The sequence below is a fragment of the Balearica regulorum genome, chromosome 15 (assembly GCF_011004875.1).
Source record: "Balearica regulorum gibbericeps isolate bBalReg1 chromosome 15, bBalReg1.pri, whole genome shotgun sequence".
Classification (NCBI taxonomy): domain Eukaryota; kingdom Metazoa; phylum Chordata; class Aves; order Gruiformes; family Gruidae; genus Balearica; species Balearica regulorum.
The window spans coordinates 16,561,770-16,581,637 of NC_046198.1; the positions used below are offsets into that span (position 1 = coordinate 16,561,770).

General features: G+C 41.1%; 2 protein-coding genes across 3 annotated transcripts in view; one reads left to right on the top strand and one right to left on the bottom strand.

Moving 5' to 3' along the window:
• Window positions 1–10,370, bottom strand: part of IQCK (IQ motif containing K) — a 41,470-nt gene extending 31,100 nt beyond the window's left edge. The window contains exons 1-4 of the mRNA XM_075767421.1: window positions 10,260–10,370; window positions 8,822–8,877; window positions 7,347–7,464; window positions 5,535–5,632 (exon numbers count right to left, since the gene is read on the bottom strand). Of these exons, the coding sequence (XP_075623536.1) occupies window positions 5,535–5,632; window positions 7,347–7,464; window positions 8,822–8,877; window positions 10,260–10,308 (321 nt within the window). The 5' untranslated portion in view covers window positions 10,309–10,370. The remainder of the gene's footprint in view (window positions 1–5,534; window positions 5,633–7,346; window positions 7,465–8,821; window positions 8,878–10,259) is intronic.
• KNOP1 (lysine rich nucleolar protein 1) lies at window positions 10,292–19,514 on the top strand. Of its 2 annotated transcripts, none has more exons than XM_075767417.1 (5): window positions 10,292–10,425; window positions 11,442–12,855; window positions 16,511–16,579; window positions 17,093–17,170; window positions 19,170–19,514. In XM_075767417.1, the coding sequence occupies exons 1-5, from the start codon at window positions 10,307–10,309 to the stop codon at window positions 19,479–19,481; spliced, it is 1,992 nt and encodes a 663-aa protein (XP_075623532.1). In that variant the 5' UTR covers window positions 10,292–10,306; the 3' UTR covers window positions 19,482–19,514. The 2 variants fall into 2 exon arrangements, with proteins under 2 accessions (XP_075623532.1, XP_075623533.1); XM_075767418.1 differs by lacking the exon at window positions 10,292–10,425 and adding an exon at window positions 10,578–10,725.
• The last annotated feature ends 354 nt before the right edge of the window (window positions 19,515–19,868 follow it).

Sequence of the window (19,868 nt, forward strand, 5' to 3'; positions counted from 1 at the left end):
CAGCTGAAGATGTTGTGAATACTTAGGACACACAGCGGAGTATTGTATGGCTGCTCAGACAGAATCGGCTGGTGGGTAGTCCAGAAAGGAAGGCAGAAACAACGCACGTGTATATCCACAATCACAGATAGCATGGAAATTAAAGAGAATCGGGTAAAAAGTTCAAAACCTGGCACTTCGGAGCAAAAGATTTGTGCCCTTTTCTCCCAGTTCTAAGACTTCTTCACCACCAAAGAGAATTTTGCAAAATCCTTAGTGACTCAAGCAGCCAGTACCTGTTCAGCTGGACAGCACTGCATGCTGTAAAATACGGTTTGAGTTCAAAATTCAAAGCATGAATTTTGAACAATACAGAATTGATTAGGGCCTTCCTTTTCTTAGAGATTTCCTCTCCACATTCCGTCTTTATAGAGTGAATATATAAATGAGTACAGGTGCTTATCCTGCTTGTTGCAAAACGGAGTAACCATTATGTGGAGAATATAACGTAGACTTCTGGTGAGAGTAACAGAAGAGCTGGACTAGTATCTTCTGCACGCCTCTCACATGAGATGTGTTACAGATGTACACAGCCAGAGAGTGAACACCAAAAGAGATTAAGCTCCTGCAGAACAGAGACACTGAGTGCTTCATCAGAACTGCAGCCATTTAGCTAAGAGAAAGCCTAGCTCCCACCAGAAGGTAATACCCTGGCAAATGGGAGATTCAACTGCAATTATTACTTTTTAGGAAAATAATTCACACTGGTCATCAAACACATTTGTGAAACCGCTAAATGTCAGGAAGGAGGCTGGAGTCTTGATTAAACTGTAAGAAATGAAGGTACTACTGCCACTTGCTAAGAAAAATACAATAAATATGTAACTGGAAATTTAAAGCGTGATGAATGACTTTATGCATTATCCTCACCGTCTGTGTTTTTCCTTGTGCTACAAGAATATGATGCAAAAAAGACTGGGGGATGTGAACAGAGAGGCAGAAAAAAAAATGCTCTGCGTGGCATAATTCTTTCCATTTGGGGTATTAGCCGGTGGCATACTTTGGGAGTCTGTATTACTTCAGCCAGAGGTGAAGTGGAAGAGGAGCGTTACGTGAGGTGCTGACTGCACAGGGAAGAATTCAGGGTAGTCATGCAGCTGGGGGATGGCAAATGTGAGGTTTAGAGCTAGACTGCACGGCATTCCCAGATGATACCCAGGAAAGCTTTTAATTTTCTAAGTGAATCTTATCCTTGGTAGACATAAAGTCTGATTCCCACAGAGAAGAAAGAGAACTTCTTTAAAAAAATAAAAGCAGAACAGAAAAAGAGAACATTGCAAAACAACTGTCAGTCCTGAACCCCATGTGCCTTTATGATCCGTTTCATGACAACAAAAGCTTTGGGGTTCATGTAGCACTCCTTTAGAGTGCATGGCTGCGCAGAAACACATCTCCTTAAGGAATTTTCACACTTGTCGTACTAATACCAGACACTGTTCCGAGAAGCCAAACACCTAAGCATTAAGAGAGCACCACCTTCACCAGAGAGCTTTATACGGGTCATTTTAGATGTTAAATGGACACATTCTGACTTGAACAGAATCTGAAAACAAATAGCAGAGTCCGATCATCTTTGTACAGCTATTCTCAATCACAGTATTATGAACTGGGTCCCATTACTCAGTGAACTATTTATATAGAATTTATTATTCTATACTTTGACAACAAAATTCAATTTAATCTAGCAGTTGTAATTTAATCTGTTTTAAGTAAATTGCTTTTCCTTTGCAACAGGAAAAAAATATCAGAACAGTGTTGTCACAACACTCATCACCAAAGGAATCAAATTAATCTTGCTTTATCCTTGTTAGATCCACTGAACTTATCAGGGAGGAATTCAGTCAAGCTGAATATTTTTTTATTTTGTTATTTTTTTTTGCCAGGAAACAGTTCACTTTGCTAGTGAATTAAATCATTAGTTGCACAGCAGCCAACATTTATAGAAGGGAAATAATGACATAAATTGACCTGCCTTTGACACATCCCTCCTATGCTACATGAATCAGGACAAACACAGGAAATATCTGCACAATGTGCATTGCTAACCTGCAGATGTGTTTACAAACTATTTATAGTCAGAATTCATTTTCCATTTTTCAGTTTGTATATGATGTGCTTGGTAATAATAATGCAAAAATACTGGTGATCAGGAGATGGCAAAGTCATAAGGAAACCTTCCATTCACTTTCCGTGATCTATTATACTTTTAAATATAATATATTCCATTACAGAGTCTAATACAACATCCTCTTTCTGTGATTGCTAACCAGAATGAAAAAGCAGAGTTATGCTAATAAAAACATTTAAACATTGTTCAGTTTCAATGCTGAAAAATGAATGCATTAGTCAGTTCTCATGAGAGACAAGATTTAAGAAAATAGTCTTTCCCCTGGAGACATTAGACAGCAGATAGAATAAAGCACAGGAGAACTTATGGTAGGGAAAAAAATAATCAGCAAGGGAATATACTGGGCAACCTAATAGATTTCTTTCATCTCTAATTTAAAAATGAAGCTTCTGCAGACTGTTCTCATATTTATGTCAGTTTGAAGTCTGCAAATATATGCAGCAGCTGGTGGTTTTTCTAGGTTTTTGCTTTTCAGATTTTTCATACACAGTACATAATGCAAGAGAGCCTATTTTAAATGAAGTGTTTAAGTTGTTATGTTTCTGTATCACCTTCCAAATAAGATCTTGCAGATTTCTTTCCTACACAAATGACTGCTTTCAGCATAACCATCTCCCTTTCCTGACTTTCCCATCTGATTCTACAAATGGATGCGTCTTTTCTTGAATTCCTCTGTTGGTCCCATGATCTGCTCTCTTACCACAATTTCAATTGCTAAACAACTCTCAATTTTTCATTCTTTTCTCATTCATCTTCATTCTCTTCAAAACATGAAAACCTTTAGTCCCTCTCATCACAAGCCCACTCTTCATTCCCCCCTCACAGTTCCCTCTCTCTTGTCCCAGACTCATGCAACACTGACTGCAGCCAATTCGGTTATTCCTCCCTTTCTTCCAGGGCTTCTTCCATTTATCTTCCACTGTTTTCTTCTATATAGCTGCCCTTTACAGGCTTTAATGACTCATGTCTAGCCAAAATTCAAACCCGGCATTCTGTTCTCATCCTTCATGATTTCAGTTAGCTTAATCACAATTAATCATGTTCGTCTCCCCTTCTCATGAATTCCATGATTCTTTCTACTCTTTGTTCTCCTCCTATTTTTTGAAGCTATCTTCTGGTGTGTTTTATCACAAGATCCTTTCTCCCTATCCCTAACTTTCTCTGGGTTTCTAAGGGCTCTGGTTTTGATCCTAAAAATCAGTTCCAGTTATTGCACTAACCATTTTAATACAAATTATAGCATGGTTATTTTTCTCCAAATCCATATGGAACAACATATTTCTTATGAAACAAATGTAATTAGAAATTACGTATTTAAGTCAGATAAGGAAATGGAATGTCCAAGTACAAGCACCTGGACAGTAATGGAAAAGACCATAAATATTCATTTGTATGGCAAGCATAAAGAGCTATTGTTTTACTAGTTATTGTTCAAAAGGAGGAAGAAATGATGTCACAGTGGAAAATGATCATCTGACATAAGCTTGCTTTCCTAAACTTGGTTTCCCAATAGCAGGGGGAACAAAAATCCCTTAGTGTCTTTTTGAGCTTCACAAAAATTAGCACATCTTTACATTACAAAATAATTGGTTTTATTACTTTACTATAAAGCAATACACAGATCCCCACAAAATCCATTTTCAGAACAGATACTTTCTAATCTATATACCACTGAAGCTCTGGAAAATTTCTCAGATTAAAAATAGACAAAGTAACCTTAGATTTGTCCTGAGTTTGAAACTGAAATACTTCTAAGAATTCTCATATTTTTGTATTAAGTGCTACTTTATTGGCTTCAGATATATGCAACACCTATCAAGGACTGTATTTTAAGCCAGTCGTAAGACATGACTTTTTCCTGGTAAAGGATATGTGCTTCTTTTAAAAAAAAAAAAATCAATATAGATTTCATTAAAAGTGTTATGAATAATATATATGTTCAATCTATTCTTGGGTAGGTAATGTAAATGTGATGGCAGGAATGATGTACAGAGATGTCCTACCATAACGACATGTAAATGAACCATGTTCCTATTTCACTTGTATTAATCTCACAGATTATAAATAGATATACACACATCTATAAATCAATCAGCCTATAGACACACACAAATCTTGTGAAAGCTAAGCAAAAATTGAAATAGCTTTCTGTTATTAAATGTACAGAATTGGATTTGAAATGCAAGTTTGGGGCGTCCGTTCAGGCATGGTAAGCGTTGTGTAATTTTGGCTGTGCCAGGCATCTATAGGCCAGTGGCACATAGCGCATATGTCATTTTTTACAAATTGCTCCACGATGTCTGTTATCATATATACACACGCCTATAACAGGAAGTCAATGTCAGTAGTTGGAGAGGAGGTAGATCAAGAGCTAAGATGATTACTAACCTACTAGTAACACAAAGTCCTCCTCATGTGGCTATCATTTTCACCTATAACCCCAAGAGCACAGATTGTGTTCCTCAGATGTGTATCGTTTAGAAAAAAAGAGATATTTTCATTGTCATTTATATGAATTGCTCTTTATATTATGAAGCTGCAAGTCAGAGGAGGCTCAGCTGCAGGCATAAAAATATAGAGAAGTTTTACATTGCAAAGTGTGGATGACAGGCAGAAAGTAGGAAAGAAAGAGAAAAAAAAATTACTACCATGGTTGGAGAAAATAGTAGAAGTGATGTAAGACCCCCACTACTCCCAGTACCTCATCTGTTGCTGGGGTCTGTGAGTTAGGCTATGGTGATACAACAAGCTTTCTTTTGCACCAGTCCTAATGCTTTTTTAAGCATTCCCTATATACAGTGAGGACTATCTCTCCAGATATGTTTACGCACACATACACTGAAAACAAATTTATAAATATATGTAACAAACAATTATGTTTAAAATGTACAATTTTTATAAGCTCGTTAATGCTGAATACCCTGCTTTCCAATTAAATGGAATTGACACAGAACGTTAAAAAGCTGAAACACAAAATGCACCTCTATTAGGATGCCAGACCAGCAAAAATAATTGAGTAATGAAGTAAAATTCAAGATCTTCATATCACTCTCAAATGAGTGATGCGTATTAATCTGAAAGGAAGCCTGTTTTGCTAAAACGCAACACTACTTAGGCTAGATACAACCGGCTATTTAAGGAGAATTTGTTGTGAGTTAGAGATTGCCATAATGATCAAGTGTGTGCAGTGCGCAATCTGTTCTGAATTACTGGAGAAAACAACATTCAAGACCAGATCCAAAACAACTCATGATACGTTATTTCATATCATTGTGGTTGGTTTTCTTGCAAAAGATCAAATAAAGAAATACTGTCTGTGAAATAAAAGGCTGGAACTTCCTGCCAATGATTTGAACTGGAAACTAACCTCAAAACACTTTTCCTTCTCTGCTTGATGGAGGAGTTCAGCCAATCCAGGTAAGAGTACTGGAAATATGTAATACTCTAAGTAGTCTTGAGGAGAACCTGAGCAAAACAGTACAGCCATCACTTACAGGTAATCACTGAGATTTCACAAAAAGACAGACATTACATATGATAAACTAAGTATCAGTCATTTTATCAATACCATCACAGCTTGAACTAAACAGACTCATTCAGTTCAGATACAGCAACAGATCTGTCTTCTCTTCAGCAAAGACCACATCAACTTGAGTAAATTTCAAACTAAGGGTGCATCAACACTGCAAACTACAGTGTGCCTCAGAGACGTCAGGCTTTGTTTTAAATGAGTAAACTCAGACACCAGAAGCACTTTAGCCATGGAAATGAAAAGCAATGAGGACTAATTTACCCTGACAGAAAGCAAAGTAAATTAGCCTACGCTGAACTCAGAGCTGTTACAGCTAGACCACTTTTGGTATCTACCACAATCTGCAGTAACAGGGTTGGTCAAAAAAAGGAATTTCTAGACAGAGGAAAAAACAAAGGTTATATTTCAGTGGTCCTATGATTTCTTTCCACAGTTACTTCCTACTTGCTAGATCCTTCAGAAATTTGAACATGACTCCATATACCCAATTTTTCCACCTCAAGAGGGCTGTCTGGATTGGCATCTCTCTCTGATGTCTGACTGCGCTGCCCTGACATGAGGTCTCCTTACCATCCTTCCCATGTGCTCACACAGACTCTCAAGCTCTGTTTCCTTCTCAGCTTTCCCCCACATCTCCACCTTCCCTAACGGGACTTTTCACCATCAATTTATAAACTGGGTGAACTGGAGGAGCCTTCTACCCTTTCTGACGAAGACACTGCAGAGAAACTCCAGTTCACTGGGCCAGAGGGAACAGGGACCGTGACCCCGTATGAAGCCATAAGAGCACTTCCCTCAGAAAGGTGAGGAAAACCAAACCTGTTAGGATCCTAGACAAGCAGGGGTGGCTTATCAGCTGAAGTGCTGTCCTTGATTTAAAATAAAACTGCCTGCCATTCAGTGAGTATTCAGGTTTTGGTGTGGTCAGTAAAGATTAAGTCATAGCAGTGTTCTCTTCTGGCAACACAGCTGAAACACTGAATTTATTCTGTGCTTTGTACCTTTAATTGGCTCATACACTGCCAGAAAATGTTCATAACTGGAAGGACACTATACATATAAAAGCCAAGGGTAACACCGCTTCTGACTAGCAACAGGAATTCCTAATGAGCAAGAACGAATGGAAGAGAAGACAAAAAGGAGGGCTAAAATGCATAATAAAAATACACTGCTACTTGGCAAATTTTATAAAGTATAGAAATTGGTAAAAAAGGAAGAAGAAAACTTTAGACTTGTTTCCAGTCTAATTTGCAATCAGACAGGCAAAGATAATATTTTGAAAGCAGTTTTCAAAAATCAGTTGTCTATTTAGTCTATTGATCCTCATTTTGAATTATTTAAATTAGAGGAAGAAACACTTGCCTTTGATTTAAGTGGCTAAATAAAAAGTCACTTATTCAGAAGAGAACAGAATGACCTGAACAGCTAGACAATGCTACTGATTTGTAATGCACCATTTGAGCTTTCTTCCTTTGACCAAGTGGCCGAGCTGACTCCCTATTTACACATCAGGGGACTAATCGTGCAAATTCCACTTAAGAAAAGGTGGTGTAGCTGTTAACACTTTAAAATCAACAAATGTCAAACCCTTGCCAAATGCAAGAAACATAATGACAGCAGGGTTCAAGGTAATATACTCCTACTTACATGTTTTTGGATCAGGTGGCTCTGGAAAGGCGGCTGCCTCAGCTATGGTATCAGCTGCAGGGGCTGAATAAAATTGCTCCATAGAGAATGGCTGCAATATTTCTGCTCCCAAAGACACCTGTTCAAGATAAATGTAAGCTAGATAAATACCCCAATCAGACTGTAAAAAAATAGGATCACTTATAAGGTCGGTTTAAAAAATATGGAATTATAATTTCTAATTCAAATATTAAATTATTTCAGTACTTTCCAAGCGCTTTAAAAGAAAGAATTACACTTTAAAAAATTCTGCAGTTTGCAGCACAATAAAAACATCCCAACCTAACAGAAGGTATATGACTGCTTTCAAGAGAATATGGTGAGATACCACAATTTAAAAAAACATTTTAGCCATTATAAGAAATAGTCATTCTTTGAAGATTAACATTGGCAACATTTTTCAAAAAAGCATTTTTCTACTCAGAAGCTTATAGATTTGTTTCTGTATTGTTCAGAAGTCCTGACACTTATCTTTTAAAGAACCGCAACTTTCCTTCTAAACAAAGCACAAACAGACAAATTCAGAGCAGATGCAAATCAGAATCTTGAGGTTCCCCATACAGAAACAATTATGGATATCAGGAAAAAAGATAGCCCACAATTTAACATTTGTTTTTTTGGAGTGCAGGGACTGTTACAGTGAGCCAGCAGAATACTCCTAACAGGCACTGAGCCACAGATACCTCCTATCATCCCCAAGAACGCACCACCATTACAAGGTGCTATGAAAACACGTTACGAAAACTGTTCATCTAAACGGTTTCATTTTGAAATTCAGTTGGATTTACGTGCTACTGAAAAGCAGGTGGTGGGATCAGGCCACTACATTTACAATACACCGCCTGTCAATGGCCACTGACAGATTCCTTTTTAACATATGCAAGATTCAAAAATTAATTTTGCTGCTCCTAGAACTGCTGGGGAGAAAGATTTAAAGAGGTCTGTACTTCTTAAGTTTTTATGTTTGCCGAGAAAATCTTCCTAGACTGAATTTATTTGGTTAAAATTAGACTTTAAACAACTTTGATCAGGTTTAATCCCACTACTTTCAACGGCCACATCTAAGTGACCTATCCCATATGTGAAATAGGGGCATAACTCCTTCGCTGCGCCTGCTCCCCCCTCCTGCATATTTTAGCCCTCGGTCTGCTTGCGATACTACCCAAAGGAGATCCTTGCATGCCTCAGAGTCCTGCCTATGAAGCAGACAGTCGCAGCACAAAGACAGTGAGATGTACAAACCAAACACAGCTGGTAATCTAATTTTAGCTTTAAATAAAAGCAATGATTTGGAATATTACATTCGTTGATTCATAAAAGCTGTTTGCAAAATGTAGTTTTGTTTTCATTTTATGAATGAGTCTATGCTGCTGGTTCCTAATTTTCCCATTTAGTTATTTAAAACCAGGCCTATGCAGATTTTTTCCTATACTCACAGATCCACGTTTTGATTCAGGAACATCTGGAAATAGAGGCTGTTCCGCTTCATACTCTGAAAGTAAAAAGTACATTTATCCAGAAGACTTTAAAAACATATTTCTTTTTCTCCTAAATAAACATTACTTTCTGGAGGTACTTATTCTGGTTTGAAACAATAAAAAATAGCATACAACAAATATTTAACATGAAATGTAATGTTTTAAAACAAGTGAGAACTTTAGAGAGTCTTGGCTTTAAGTCAAGTTCAAGGTTCTCAGTGATAAAAAGCCTTTTATCGGGGAAAAAGATTTTTAAACAAAAGAATACTTTAATGTAAGCAAAATGCAGATGTTTGCATGGAATTAACCATTGTTTTTATTAGTACATAATAGTGCTTTTCAACTTGAATTCCCCTATAAGCAATTAAATCCCCAGGATACTGCTAAGTATTAGTCTCCACTTTCAAAAAGCAGTCCATGACCCACTGAGTGAATCAGAAGGAAAATAAAGGAGGGGGACAATGGACCTGGTGGGAAATAAACTTACAGATCACACAATACAGAAAATTCGTAGGGCCAAACCCAGCAGGTTTACCTTCTACCATTATAATTAGGAGATTTACTGGCACTGCTACTTCCATGTGCAGTACAGACGCCTCAGCTGAGTCACATTAGAATAAGCAACTTTATTCCTACATTAAAAAATGGCTGGTTTAATGCAAAATACCTACTTTAAGGCACTATAAAGTACTAAGCGAGGAGAACCCTACTGGGACATGGCAGAACTATGGTGCTGGTCTCTCAGCTTCCCGGTCAGTCTCAGTGCTCTCACATTTTAGGAATCAAAGGACCAAGACTTTTGCTATTAGTATCCAACTGGTAACAGAAGTTTTGCATTCACTGAACGCGCACAATAGCAACACCCTTGTCGCCTCTCTGCTTTCCCAAGGCAACAACCTAACCCCGTGACCGGGATAACCCCCAAACCTGCATCCGCGCGGGCATGGATTACCGCACGGTAAACCAGGGGCCCTGGCACCATTGCAGCGAGCTGGGCGCTTTCAGCCCTCGCAGAGGTGTGTTTGTGTCACAAGATGGTGACGCTAAAAGGTAACGCAACGCTCGTGAGCAGAAACGCTTTCACGCTCGCTCTCGGCCGTGCGAAGGGCGGTTTTTGGCCCCCTGTTCCAGGCAGGAGCAGCCAAGGCCGCCGCAGGCCGGCTGTGCTCCCCGGCTCCACAGCGCGGGCACGGGGCGGCAGGCCGCCGGCCTCGGCCCAGGCCGCAGCGAGGAGCGGCCCTGAGGAGCCCCGAGTGCCCGAGGCGAAGGACGACGCCGGGGCCCTCCCCGGGGGTGCGGAGCCGGGCCGGGGCCCCACAGCCCGCTCGGGGCCGGGCCGCCCCTTCCCCCGGAGGCCGGCGGGCAGCCCCGGCAGCGGCGGGAGAGACGCTCCCACCTGCGCACACCCGCTGCCAGAGGCCGGGCGGCCGCCCGCCCGCCGCCATGCCGCCACGCCGCGTTACCGGGGCAACCGCTCCGCCAGGCCCCGTGGCGGGGCGGGCACGGCCGCGTTCCCCTTCCGGGTCGGCGGGGCGGCGGGAGCTGCACGTGGGCCGCGGCAGGTAAGCGGCGGCCGGGCGGCCTGAGGGGGCGGCGGGGGTGAGTCGGGCGGGCGTTCATTCATTCATCCGACGGGGGCAGAAGGGGAGCGGGGTGGGGGGGTGACCCCCGCCTCCCTTGAGCTGGGTGGGTCCCCTGGGCCCGGGTCCCATCGGCGGGTCCGACGCCGTCCCAGGGCGCAGGGGTTGGCCGGGGCAGGCCCGGGCCCGCAGCCCGGCTCCCGCGGAGCAGGGACTGGCAGGGGCCGGGGCCCGTGGTCGCGCATCTGCCGCCTTGGTTCGGAAGCCCCGACGTGCAGGCAGGTAACAGCCGCAGGTGTATTGCGGTATGCTTCGGTGGGCTGTAAGGGGTTTGGGCAGGGTGCCTTACAGAGGCGCTTAACCAATAACTCATCCGCGGGATATTTTTTAAAAGAAAGGAAACCGCGCGGGAATAAATGGGTTTCTCGGCAAAGGCAGGGAGTGTCACCAGGTGGGTGCCGAAGGCTTCTCTGCTGTAACCCGGCCAGGGGCACCAGTGTCCTGAGGGAGGAGGAGGAGGAGGAAAGCCAAGGTAATAACTAAAGGGCCTGGAGAGGATCTTGTAACGCTGAGTGGGCAATAAAGTGATGTGAGGTTCAGTGTTGGGCAAGTGACAAGTCGTACATAGGTGGGAAACCACCTTTACTGTACTTAACGATTTATATATATGAGTATGTTTTGTCATTTAGGAGAGCTTTTTAGAGGGTAAATATTTCAGTGAAAATGTCATGTTGTCAGACCAAGTTACAGACTAACTAGGACAGCGCTAAAGAACAAGACAAAAAATCCCCCCTTGACCTCTCCAGCAGACTGTGTTTTCAGTGCCGCCCGCAGTTCTGGTTCCCTCCGTCACGGAACGCAGACTGTGAAATTGGAAAAAAAGTGCCAGGGACAATGAGAGAATGGGAATGGTTTCAGAAAAAAGGAAGACCAAATAGACTAGGACGTGCGTCATCTTGTTGAAGTAGTGCACTAACATCTTCATTTCATTTTTTTAGAATGATAATAAAGAAAAAGAGAAAGGAAGTTCATGAGGAACCTATACAGAAGAAGAAAAAGGTGAAAAGTAGTGGGAGCCAGACTGTTATTAAAGTTGAGAAAGATGTTCAATCTGTCATTAAAACTGAGGATGATGACCAGCTTGAGGTGAAAACAAAGGTAAGGAAAAAGGAAAATTTAAAAGAAGATGAATGTTTAGAGCAATTAGAACTGAAGAAAAAGAAGAAGAAGAAAAACAAGAAAAAGAAAGTTGACTCTGAATTACTGAAAGAAGCACATTCAGAAAGCTTTGTGAGTGTAGAAGGCCATCTGGACTCAGAACCTCAAGAAAAAGCAGAGGATCAAATTAAAATTCTCAAAAAGAAGAAAAAAAAAGCCCAATGTCATTCCTCCTTATTGTTCGAGAATAATCAGAGTAGTGATGTGGAGCTTTCAAATCATCATACAGATGGTGCTAAGGAAAATGAATGTGTCCTTAAAAAAAGCAGAAAGAATACTGCTTTGAATCTGGAATTGGCTGGTGAAGTAACTAAGAAGAAAAAGAAGACAGACGTTTTTTCACTGGAGGACATCCAGGACAGTGAACATAAACGGTCTGAAAAAGTTCGTAAAAAACCACACAAATACATTTCACAAGAAAAAGCTTTTACTGATGAAACCCATGGAACAGATATTATCCAGAATGATGGGGAGAGTTATGTGAGAAGAAAGAAGAGGAAGAAAAAGAAAGATAAGTCCAACTCCATTTTACCACTAGCAGATAATCAGGACAGCACCGCTGCAGTTCCCGACAGTCCCATTGCATTACGTGACTTCAGAAAAAGGCAAAGAAAGAATTCCCAGGAAGTTGCTTTCACAGATACAGGGGAAGAGGACACTACTAACTCAGGAAGTGTCAGAGAGACCAAGAGGAAGAAGAAGAAAAGCAAAGATGTTTTTTCCTTAGTATGTGAAGATGATCAAAACTACAGTCACAGAGTTCCTGATCAGCATCTCCCAGCACAGCGAGAAGTCGAGTCTGAGGAAGAAGAGCTTTCTGGAAAAACATGCAGGAAGACTATCAGGGATAATAGTGAAGTAATCAAGAAGAAAAAGAAAAAGAAGATTCAGAAAGAGGAGGAGGAAACAACATACTCAGAAGTTTTCTTAAGCAATGACAGTGTATCTAAAAGCCAAAACACAATGCTGCTAGAACGCAATAAAAAGAGCAAAGAGAGCGAAATGCAGCGAGCCGAATGTGTCACAGGGGACACTGTAGGTGGGGTATTATGCAATAGTAATCATATGCTCTGTGACAGAAAAAGGAAAAAAAGAAAAAAAGAAGTACCAGAGGACATTGCTGAAAAACCAGGTTCAAAAGCAAATATAAAAAAGAAGAAGATCAAAAGAGAAGACATGGGGGATGAGGCACCGGTAAGTTCTAAAGAAGAGGGTGTCTCTGCACCCTCCTGCTAAGGACCTGAGAGCTTTTAGGTAGACAGTGCCCTGTTTTGCAGGCTGTTCTGCCTGTTCAGCCCCTGAGGGAACATTTTAGGGGCCTCCTCTGGGTTTTGAGGAGCAGAATCAGCTCATCTACTGATTTCAGCACCTAATCATTGTGAAACACAGGGAAGGATTTTTTAATGCCTGCTGCTGTAGTCACCTGGTCTTTCACTTGTGAAAACGTAAATATTACAACTAACAGCAAGTATTGGCACAAAAAGAAAACTCGTATGCAGAGTCATTAATGTTCTGCCACCCCTCCTTCAGTTGCTCTTAGCGAAGTGCCAGCACTCCTATAAAATAGGATTTTAATACCCTGACAATTAACCTGAGCCGGTTGGTAAACCTGGCAGCATGAGTGCATCTAACTGTGTGCGTTTGACTTTTCCTCACGCTTTTGCTGCTGGAATTCTGTAGTTTTGGAAATAAGGGGAAAATTTAGCCAAAACCTGTTGTGTAACTTGGACAAAACTTCAGAGAAAATCCTAAGAATGCCAAGAGTAGACTAGGCCTACAGCACTGATGTATAAATGCTTATAGAAAAACACTAGAGAACAGCCTAAACACAAAGTCTTTAAAATAATAAATCTATGCAAGAAAATAAACAGATACAAGAGCTGTGCAAATTACAGCTGAAGGTAACTGGAATTGTATCCAGACTGACTGTTAAAGGGAATCCCATCCCAGAGCCTTGCAGTGCTGCCATCTCTGGGGCCGAACAAACGGAGAGGAACTGATGAAAGATTTGAAATACAGAGACTTCTGCTTTGATTATGTGTTTCAAAAATTAGACTATTAAGATACGGTTTTATTGCTTTAACTTCTTTATCTGATTAGGGTCATATTTTAAAGCTCTTTAAGTGCCTAAAGTTAGTACCTACATATCTAACCTCTGTTGTTATCATTGGGAATTAAGCTGTGAGATGCTCAGGAATTCAATGAGTACCTATCTGGTTTTTTAGCCGCATAAACAACTTTAAAAACAGCTCATTGCAAGTCATTAGGAGCTTGGTTTTATTTTCATAGGTAACGGGAAACTGCTCACCAGTTGTTTTTTATCAAGAAGTTTGAATGCTTGCCTTGTTTAAAAGTCAAGCACTAGTTAATAAAGCATTGTGGAAGATTTTTGGAAACCAGGGCTGGAGCGGGCCAGAGCATGAGCTGCCTCAAGCAGGCTTCCTAGCGTGCTTTGCTTTGTTATGCACGCATACATGCAGTTTCTTCATGCTCTGTGGAAACCTGGCAGCTTTCTGGGCTCGAGTGCTAGTAATTAAATATAGATTTCTGTGAGCAGATTCTTCAGCCTTCGCGGAGACCCAGACACGGGCTTTTTCCACAAGGGTTTGTGTTGGGAGCGTGTATGGTTATCAGTCATTAGGTGAGCAGGTGCTTGGGGCTTTTTACTTGAGTTTCTCCTTTTGACCTTTCAAAGGACAAGGTGGTTTTATTGCTGGGATATATTTTCTAATTCAATTGACATCATTGCCTTTCTGGGGCTGTTAGGCGTTATTTGGATTCTTGCAGCTGCTCACATTCTGTGGAGGCAAGATAAGCCTAACAATGACAAGTAAACTTGCATGACTGATTACTGTAGAAAACATGGCAAATACCTTGCAAACAATTGAGCAGAAGGGTGTAGGGTGATGAGTGTTTTGTTTCTCTTTTATACATAGTCAGCTCTGTCCCTTAATAATAAAAAGTACTTTGGAGAAATTCTCCTGAAGGTTGAGAAGTCTGGGTAAATTAATTCTAGAGAAATCTAGTTCCTGCCAGGCCAAAAGACGCTGCTGTAATAAATGGCTGGTAACGCTGGTCTTGCATCGAGCTGTGCCATAGTGCTGAATCATTTTCTAGTCTACAGTGTCACACACGCTGCTGCATGCCTTGAAAAATCCTCTGTTGGGCTTTGCAGCAAGCAGAAGGTAAGTTTTTAAAGACAACGTGGAGCAATAACCCACTTAATAGCAGTGAATGATGTTTTTCCCATTGGATGCCGTTACAGTCAACTTGGGCAGAGTGAGGAGGAGCGAGGACTCAGTTTACTTCTCTGAAATTGTTTGCCTGCAGATAGCATAGTTCTACCATGTGGATGCGCTCCCCTTCCACAAAGTCTTCTCAGGGGGAAGACTGGCACGCCTCCAGAGAGGGGGTGGGTTTTGCCACGCAGTAGCCTTCGAGATGGGGATGCACCCTTCCTCCTTCCTTGCCTGCCACTTAAACTTCCAGCTAAAAAAAAAAAAAAAAAAAAAAAGTATGTTGCAGCTGTTTGCAGAATCCTGTCACAAGTTTTCCTGCTTGTTCTAATAGCTCTGAAAAGACAGTACCAGGCCATCTAGAAGTAAATTGGGGCTTGGTTTTGTTTCTTTCTTTTCATCCAAGAGAATGAGCTCTCCTTATTGCAGCGTTCTCAGATTTTTAATGGTGCATGTACTAGTGCGCGTATGAAATCAATGTATAAAAGTTAGCTTTGGAAAACGAGGTAGGTCATTCAGGGCTTTATATAAAACTGTAAACCCTCAAAAAAGTAACAGCAGCTTCCACTGACAGAAGTATGTTACAAATCTTTCCTGTGTCTTAGTGTTCCCTGGCTGTTTCATGCTTGGATTATTACATTAGCTGTATCAATAGATCTTCCCTTTGGCCACCTTTTCCCAGCTGGTCTAAAGCTTATGGCTCTAATTTACCACTGTCCTGGACTTATTACTTATCCTGTTACACTGGATGCCCAAAAATCTTATCCTTACTACAAATTTAGAAAAGAAATGCTGAGGGCAATGATCTGGAAACGCCAGTCAATGGGAGCAAAACCTGCTGAAGGGCTGCACCAGTGGAAGAGTTACCAGTACCTGGCCGCTGGTGGACTCTGCCGCCGATTCGCCTCCTGCCGTCCTGCCCACCCGTTCCTGCCGTGGCCACTCCGTCTCCTCACATCATCCCCGTTCCTCGATCTCGAGTGTGGAACTAACGTGTCGTTTGCCGCCGTTGTAGGAGACACTTTATGTACGTGTCGCGCCTCTCCCTGGGCTCTTTCCAGCCTGGAAGCTCCTTGGAGACCATCGTCTACTCTGCACTTGTACAAGATGGAGCACGGTGCAGCTGCCTCTCCATTGTTTGGGGTTTGGTTTGAGCTTTTGTGAAGTAGCTAGTGGGATCAACATGCCTCAAGCTCGTCCTGGGCTATTAGCTTACCACCAATTTTTTAATTAGTTTTTTTCCACTTTTTCTGTCCCTTATTTCAAGTATAAATTTAAACTTTTATGAAATGGTTTGATTTGAAGTAATGCTCTCTGCAAACTTCACTGTATGTGCCAGTGATATTGGCAGGCCCATTTCAATGTGTGAATTTAAAAAAAAAAATCCCATTTCCTCTTTGTTAAAGAAAGAATCTCTTCCTTGGGGAGAAGGTATCTCCATAGAAATACGCAGGTTTAATTGGCTTTTTCAGCTTATATCTGACTTTCTTCGTGCCTCAGACCAGTACTACTGTATTGCTTAGTGTTTTACTACTTTTGTGGTTAGAGCTATGTAAATTCTAATTAACCAGAATGGATAAAAATATTCATACAGTCTTTTTTCTCTTTTACAGGAACATGTGGATGATGTAACTATTGTGCAGGAAAAAAAAGGAAACTGTGATGAAGTTAACATAGACAAGGTATGCTTTGTCTTAATTGTGTAAGATTTAAAGCAAGTCAGCATTTAATGTACGCCTAGAATTTGTAACAAAACACCTGCTTTGTCGCTTGTCTATGCCAAGATTTTCCTAATTAAACTTCTGCTTAAAGTGTGCTTTACCTTCCACGAGTTAAGTCCAAACTGTGCAGCTCCAATCAATGTCGGAAGCTTCTAAGTAGCTTATTAGGTTAAATACAGGTTTCTTTGCCTCTCATCAAAGTTGGTAGTTTCAGTGTAGCTGTTACCTGTAGTGAGAAGATTAAACATATCTGATAAAGCAAAAATTTAAAATAAAAAAAAATAAAATTTAAAATACCACTAGAAAAATCACAGTTCTGGTGTTGAGTGAAAGGATCAGGTGCAACTCTACTTATCCTTGCAAAATTCTGAATATAATTATTTTATTCTTGCCTTATCTTTTCATAGTGAATTAAATTAACTGTCATTTAACACACAGAAGATAGTGTCTTGTGCTGTTTTTTCTGCATGCTAGGTGAGGCGGCAGGCTCTGCAAGAAGAAATTGATAGAGAATCCGGCAAAACTAAGGTTTTCAGTCCCAAAGTGGAACAGGTATGTATGAACTTAGACTTTGATCTGGTGGAATACTGTGTCCCAGAGCAAGTTCCTGAAAAAACCGCTGCATTCTTTTTTGTATGTGGCTCAGGTACATGGCTTGGCACAGTCAGTCTTCTTTCTGGCTGTAAATTTAAGGTCATGGTATATAGCACAAGTTATAGTGCAGTCCCAGGAGAGTCTGGGAGCAGACCAGTGACCTCCAGCAGCAGCTGGCATTGTACAGAGCTCTGATTCCCATCATCAGTCCTCAAAAGCAACATTTTCTGTGGTTCCTCTGGAGAATGAGCCACGACAAATTGCTACAGAAGCATTTTCTGTTTGCTGTGAAATGTAAGTCATTCTAGGCTGTGGGTTATGCAGTCACTGAATTGTATCTGAATTGTTGTCTGAAGACTTTGCAGACGTTCAGAAACGGGTGCACATGGAAGGGTAAAAGGGGTGACAACTGCCAACACGTGTATGCGCTAGTCCATCCTCTCCTAACTCCTACAGCTTTCCCCCATCTCTTTGGGAGATGATTCTTTATCCTTTGCTGTTGCATCCTGCTCAGCCTGCCTCCTGACAGGTTTACAGTCAGGCTGTGGAAACTGCTGCAGTAGCGTTTGGCAGCGGGGAGGAGATTCAGGAGGAGAGAAAGCTTTGCTAGTAATTCCACATTCTTAGTTGTTTCGCAGGACTGCCAGTATGCCTAGAAAGTTGGAATATACCTCAAACAAATGCCAGAAACAACTCCGGTAGGTTTTTACGTAGTGGGAGGCAGACTGCAATAGCTCTGGAACTGCAACTATGTAATAGTCTCTGAAGTCATTGAAAAAAGGACATCCTTGGCAGGGGAACTCTGTTCTTTGGTGCTCATCTGTCTCTGGTAGTAGGCAGAAGAATAGAAGCTATGAAAACTAATCCATCAGCTTCACAAAGAGTGAGCAGGAAATGCAGCAGCAAAAGCTACACATAGTGCCTGCCAGCAATTCACTTTAAAAAAATTACTGGGTTTGACAAGCCGTAATGATTTTTGCATCTGTGCAGATGTCTCCCATTCCAAAGGGAGGACATAGATAGACGTGTATGTGCGCATGCGTCAGACCTGGCTTATACAGCAACGTGTCTTTGAGCACGGTAAAAAACCTATTACGGCTGGCTTGCTTTTAACAGCAGGTATTCTGGTCTGTGATAGTGAATGAGGCTCCAGCCTTGTGGGTTTTTTAACTTAAAAAACCTGCTACAGCTTGTCTGCAATATTGTGTAGCATGCTGTGTGTCGTGTTGGCTGTCTAGTGGAGAGTGACTGTTTCATGCAAGCTGCAACTGTTCAGTTGGAAGGATTTCAGGCTTACATAAACACACCACTAAATTCACATTTTTTCCTTTGATGTAGCCAGCTCAGTCTATTTAATTAATGATCAAACATTCTTCCATTTAATATCACCCCTAATTTTAAAGAAAAAATTGGGAGTAGCAGTCATGCCAAAAATAGTTACAAATGACTTCATAGCTCCTAGCTACAGCTCAGGAGTTAAGTAAGAACAGGCTTCATTATCTAAGGATCTTAGGTAAGCCAAAAGTTCATAAACTTTGTAAATCATAAAATGTAGTTTGGGTTATCCACAGACGGTTGAATTCTGATTTTACTCAGACAGTACTTAGCTGCAGACAAAAGAAAAGTCCTGAAGGAGTGAACTAGTTCAGAGAACACAGTGAAAGGTGAGTTAAGGGATGGCAAATGGTGAGAGGGGCAGGCTGGAGGAGTACTGCTGTATTTAGTCCTGTTGGGTAAGGGTGTGCCCTCGGCTTTGCACCATTACTGGTAGTCAGTGGGAGGAGAACGCAAATACACTTAAAGCATATGAGCCACCTTGAACACCTTCTCGCTCCCAGCTTTGTCAACCCTGTCAGCTTCTCGTAGCTGCTTCTGTTCCCACAGTGGGCAGCCAGAATTTGTCTTCCTTGGTCTTGGTATTACTTAATTTTAGCGTTAACCTTGTTTTGCTTTGCAGGATGCAAAGTTTGGCCAGTGGAGTACAGCTGCTTTTCAAAGTTCTGAGGAACAAATGAAGTTTTTTAGACTGATGGGTGGCTTTAAGAAGGGCTCTGTGCCCATCCAAACTCTCTCAGCAGCTACAAACAAACCAAACATGGCTCTGAACAGGGAAGGGGAGGAGAAGTTACAGCAGGCTCTGAAGATGGAATTCGATAAAGCAATGGACTTGAAGCAACATAGAGGAATCGGTCTTGGATTTCAACCTGCTGCCAACAAAAAAGTATACATAGACAAATACACATCTAGATCTATAAAATTTGAAGATTAAAACTCTGAAGTAATAAAAGGAATGAAAATTCAACAGGCAAATTTCTTTTCACATCTTTTTACTTGAAATAAAATACAAAATGTTTCAGAAATTTGATTTATGAGGCACTTTTAGTACAAGTTTTCAACTGCGTACACCAGATTCTGTGGAGCTGGATCCTCACTTCAGCTAAACAGTAAGTTTTCGAAAGCTTTACTATGTTTGTACAACACAAGAGACAGCCTCCTTCAGAGATTGAAGATATGTGGGCAGTGCCTGCAACAAGTTGAAACTTTGTTGTAAATTTTTTTTAAATGCTGATTTCAGAAACTTATTTTTAGCTACATCTTAGTGATTCAAAAGGATTTGAGTGTTCTGTAAAATCTTCACATTTTTACACTGAGTAGT

Excerpts from the sequence above, each read along its gene's own strand:
- KNOP1 (XM_075767417.1), top strand. The coding sequence starts at position 10,307 with ATGCCGCCACGCCGCGTTACCGGGGCAACCGCTCCGCCAGGCCCCGTG. Across the intron at positions 10,426-11,441 it reads CTGCACGTGGGCCGCGGCAG|AATGATAATAAAGAAAAAGA; the intron begins GTAAGCGGCGGC and ends TCATTTTTTTAG. Across the intron at positions 16,580-17,092 it reads ATGAAGTTAACATAGACAAG|GTGAGGCGGCAGGCTCTGCA; the intron begins GTATGCTTTGTC and ends TCTGCATGCTAG.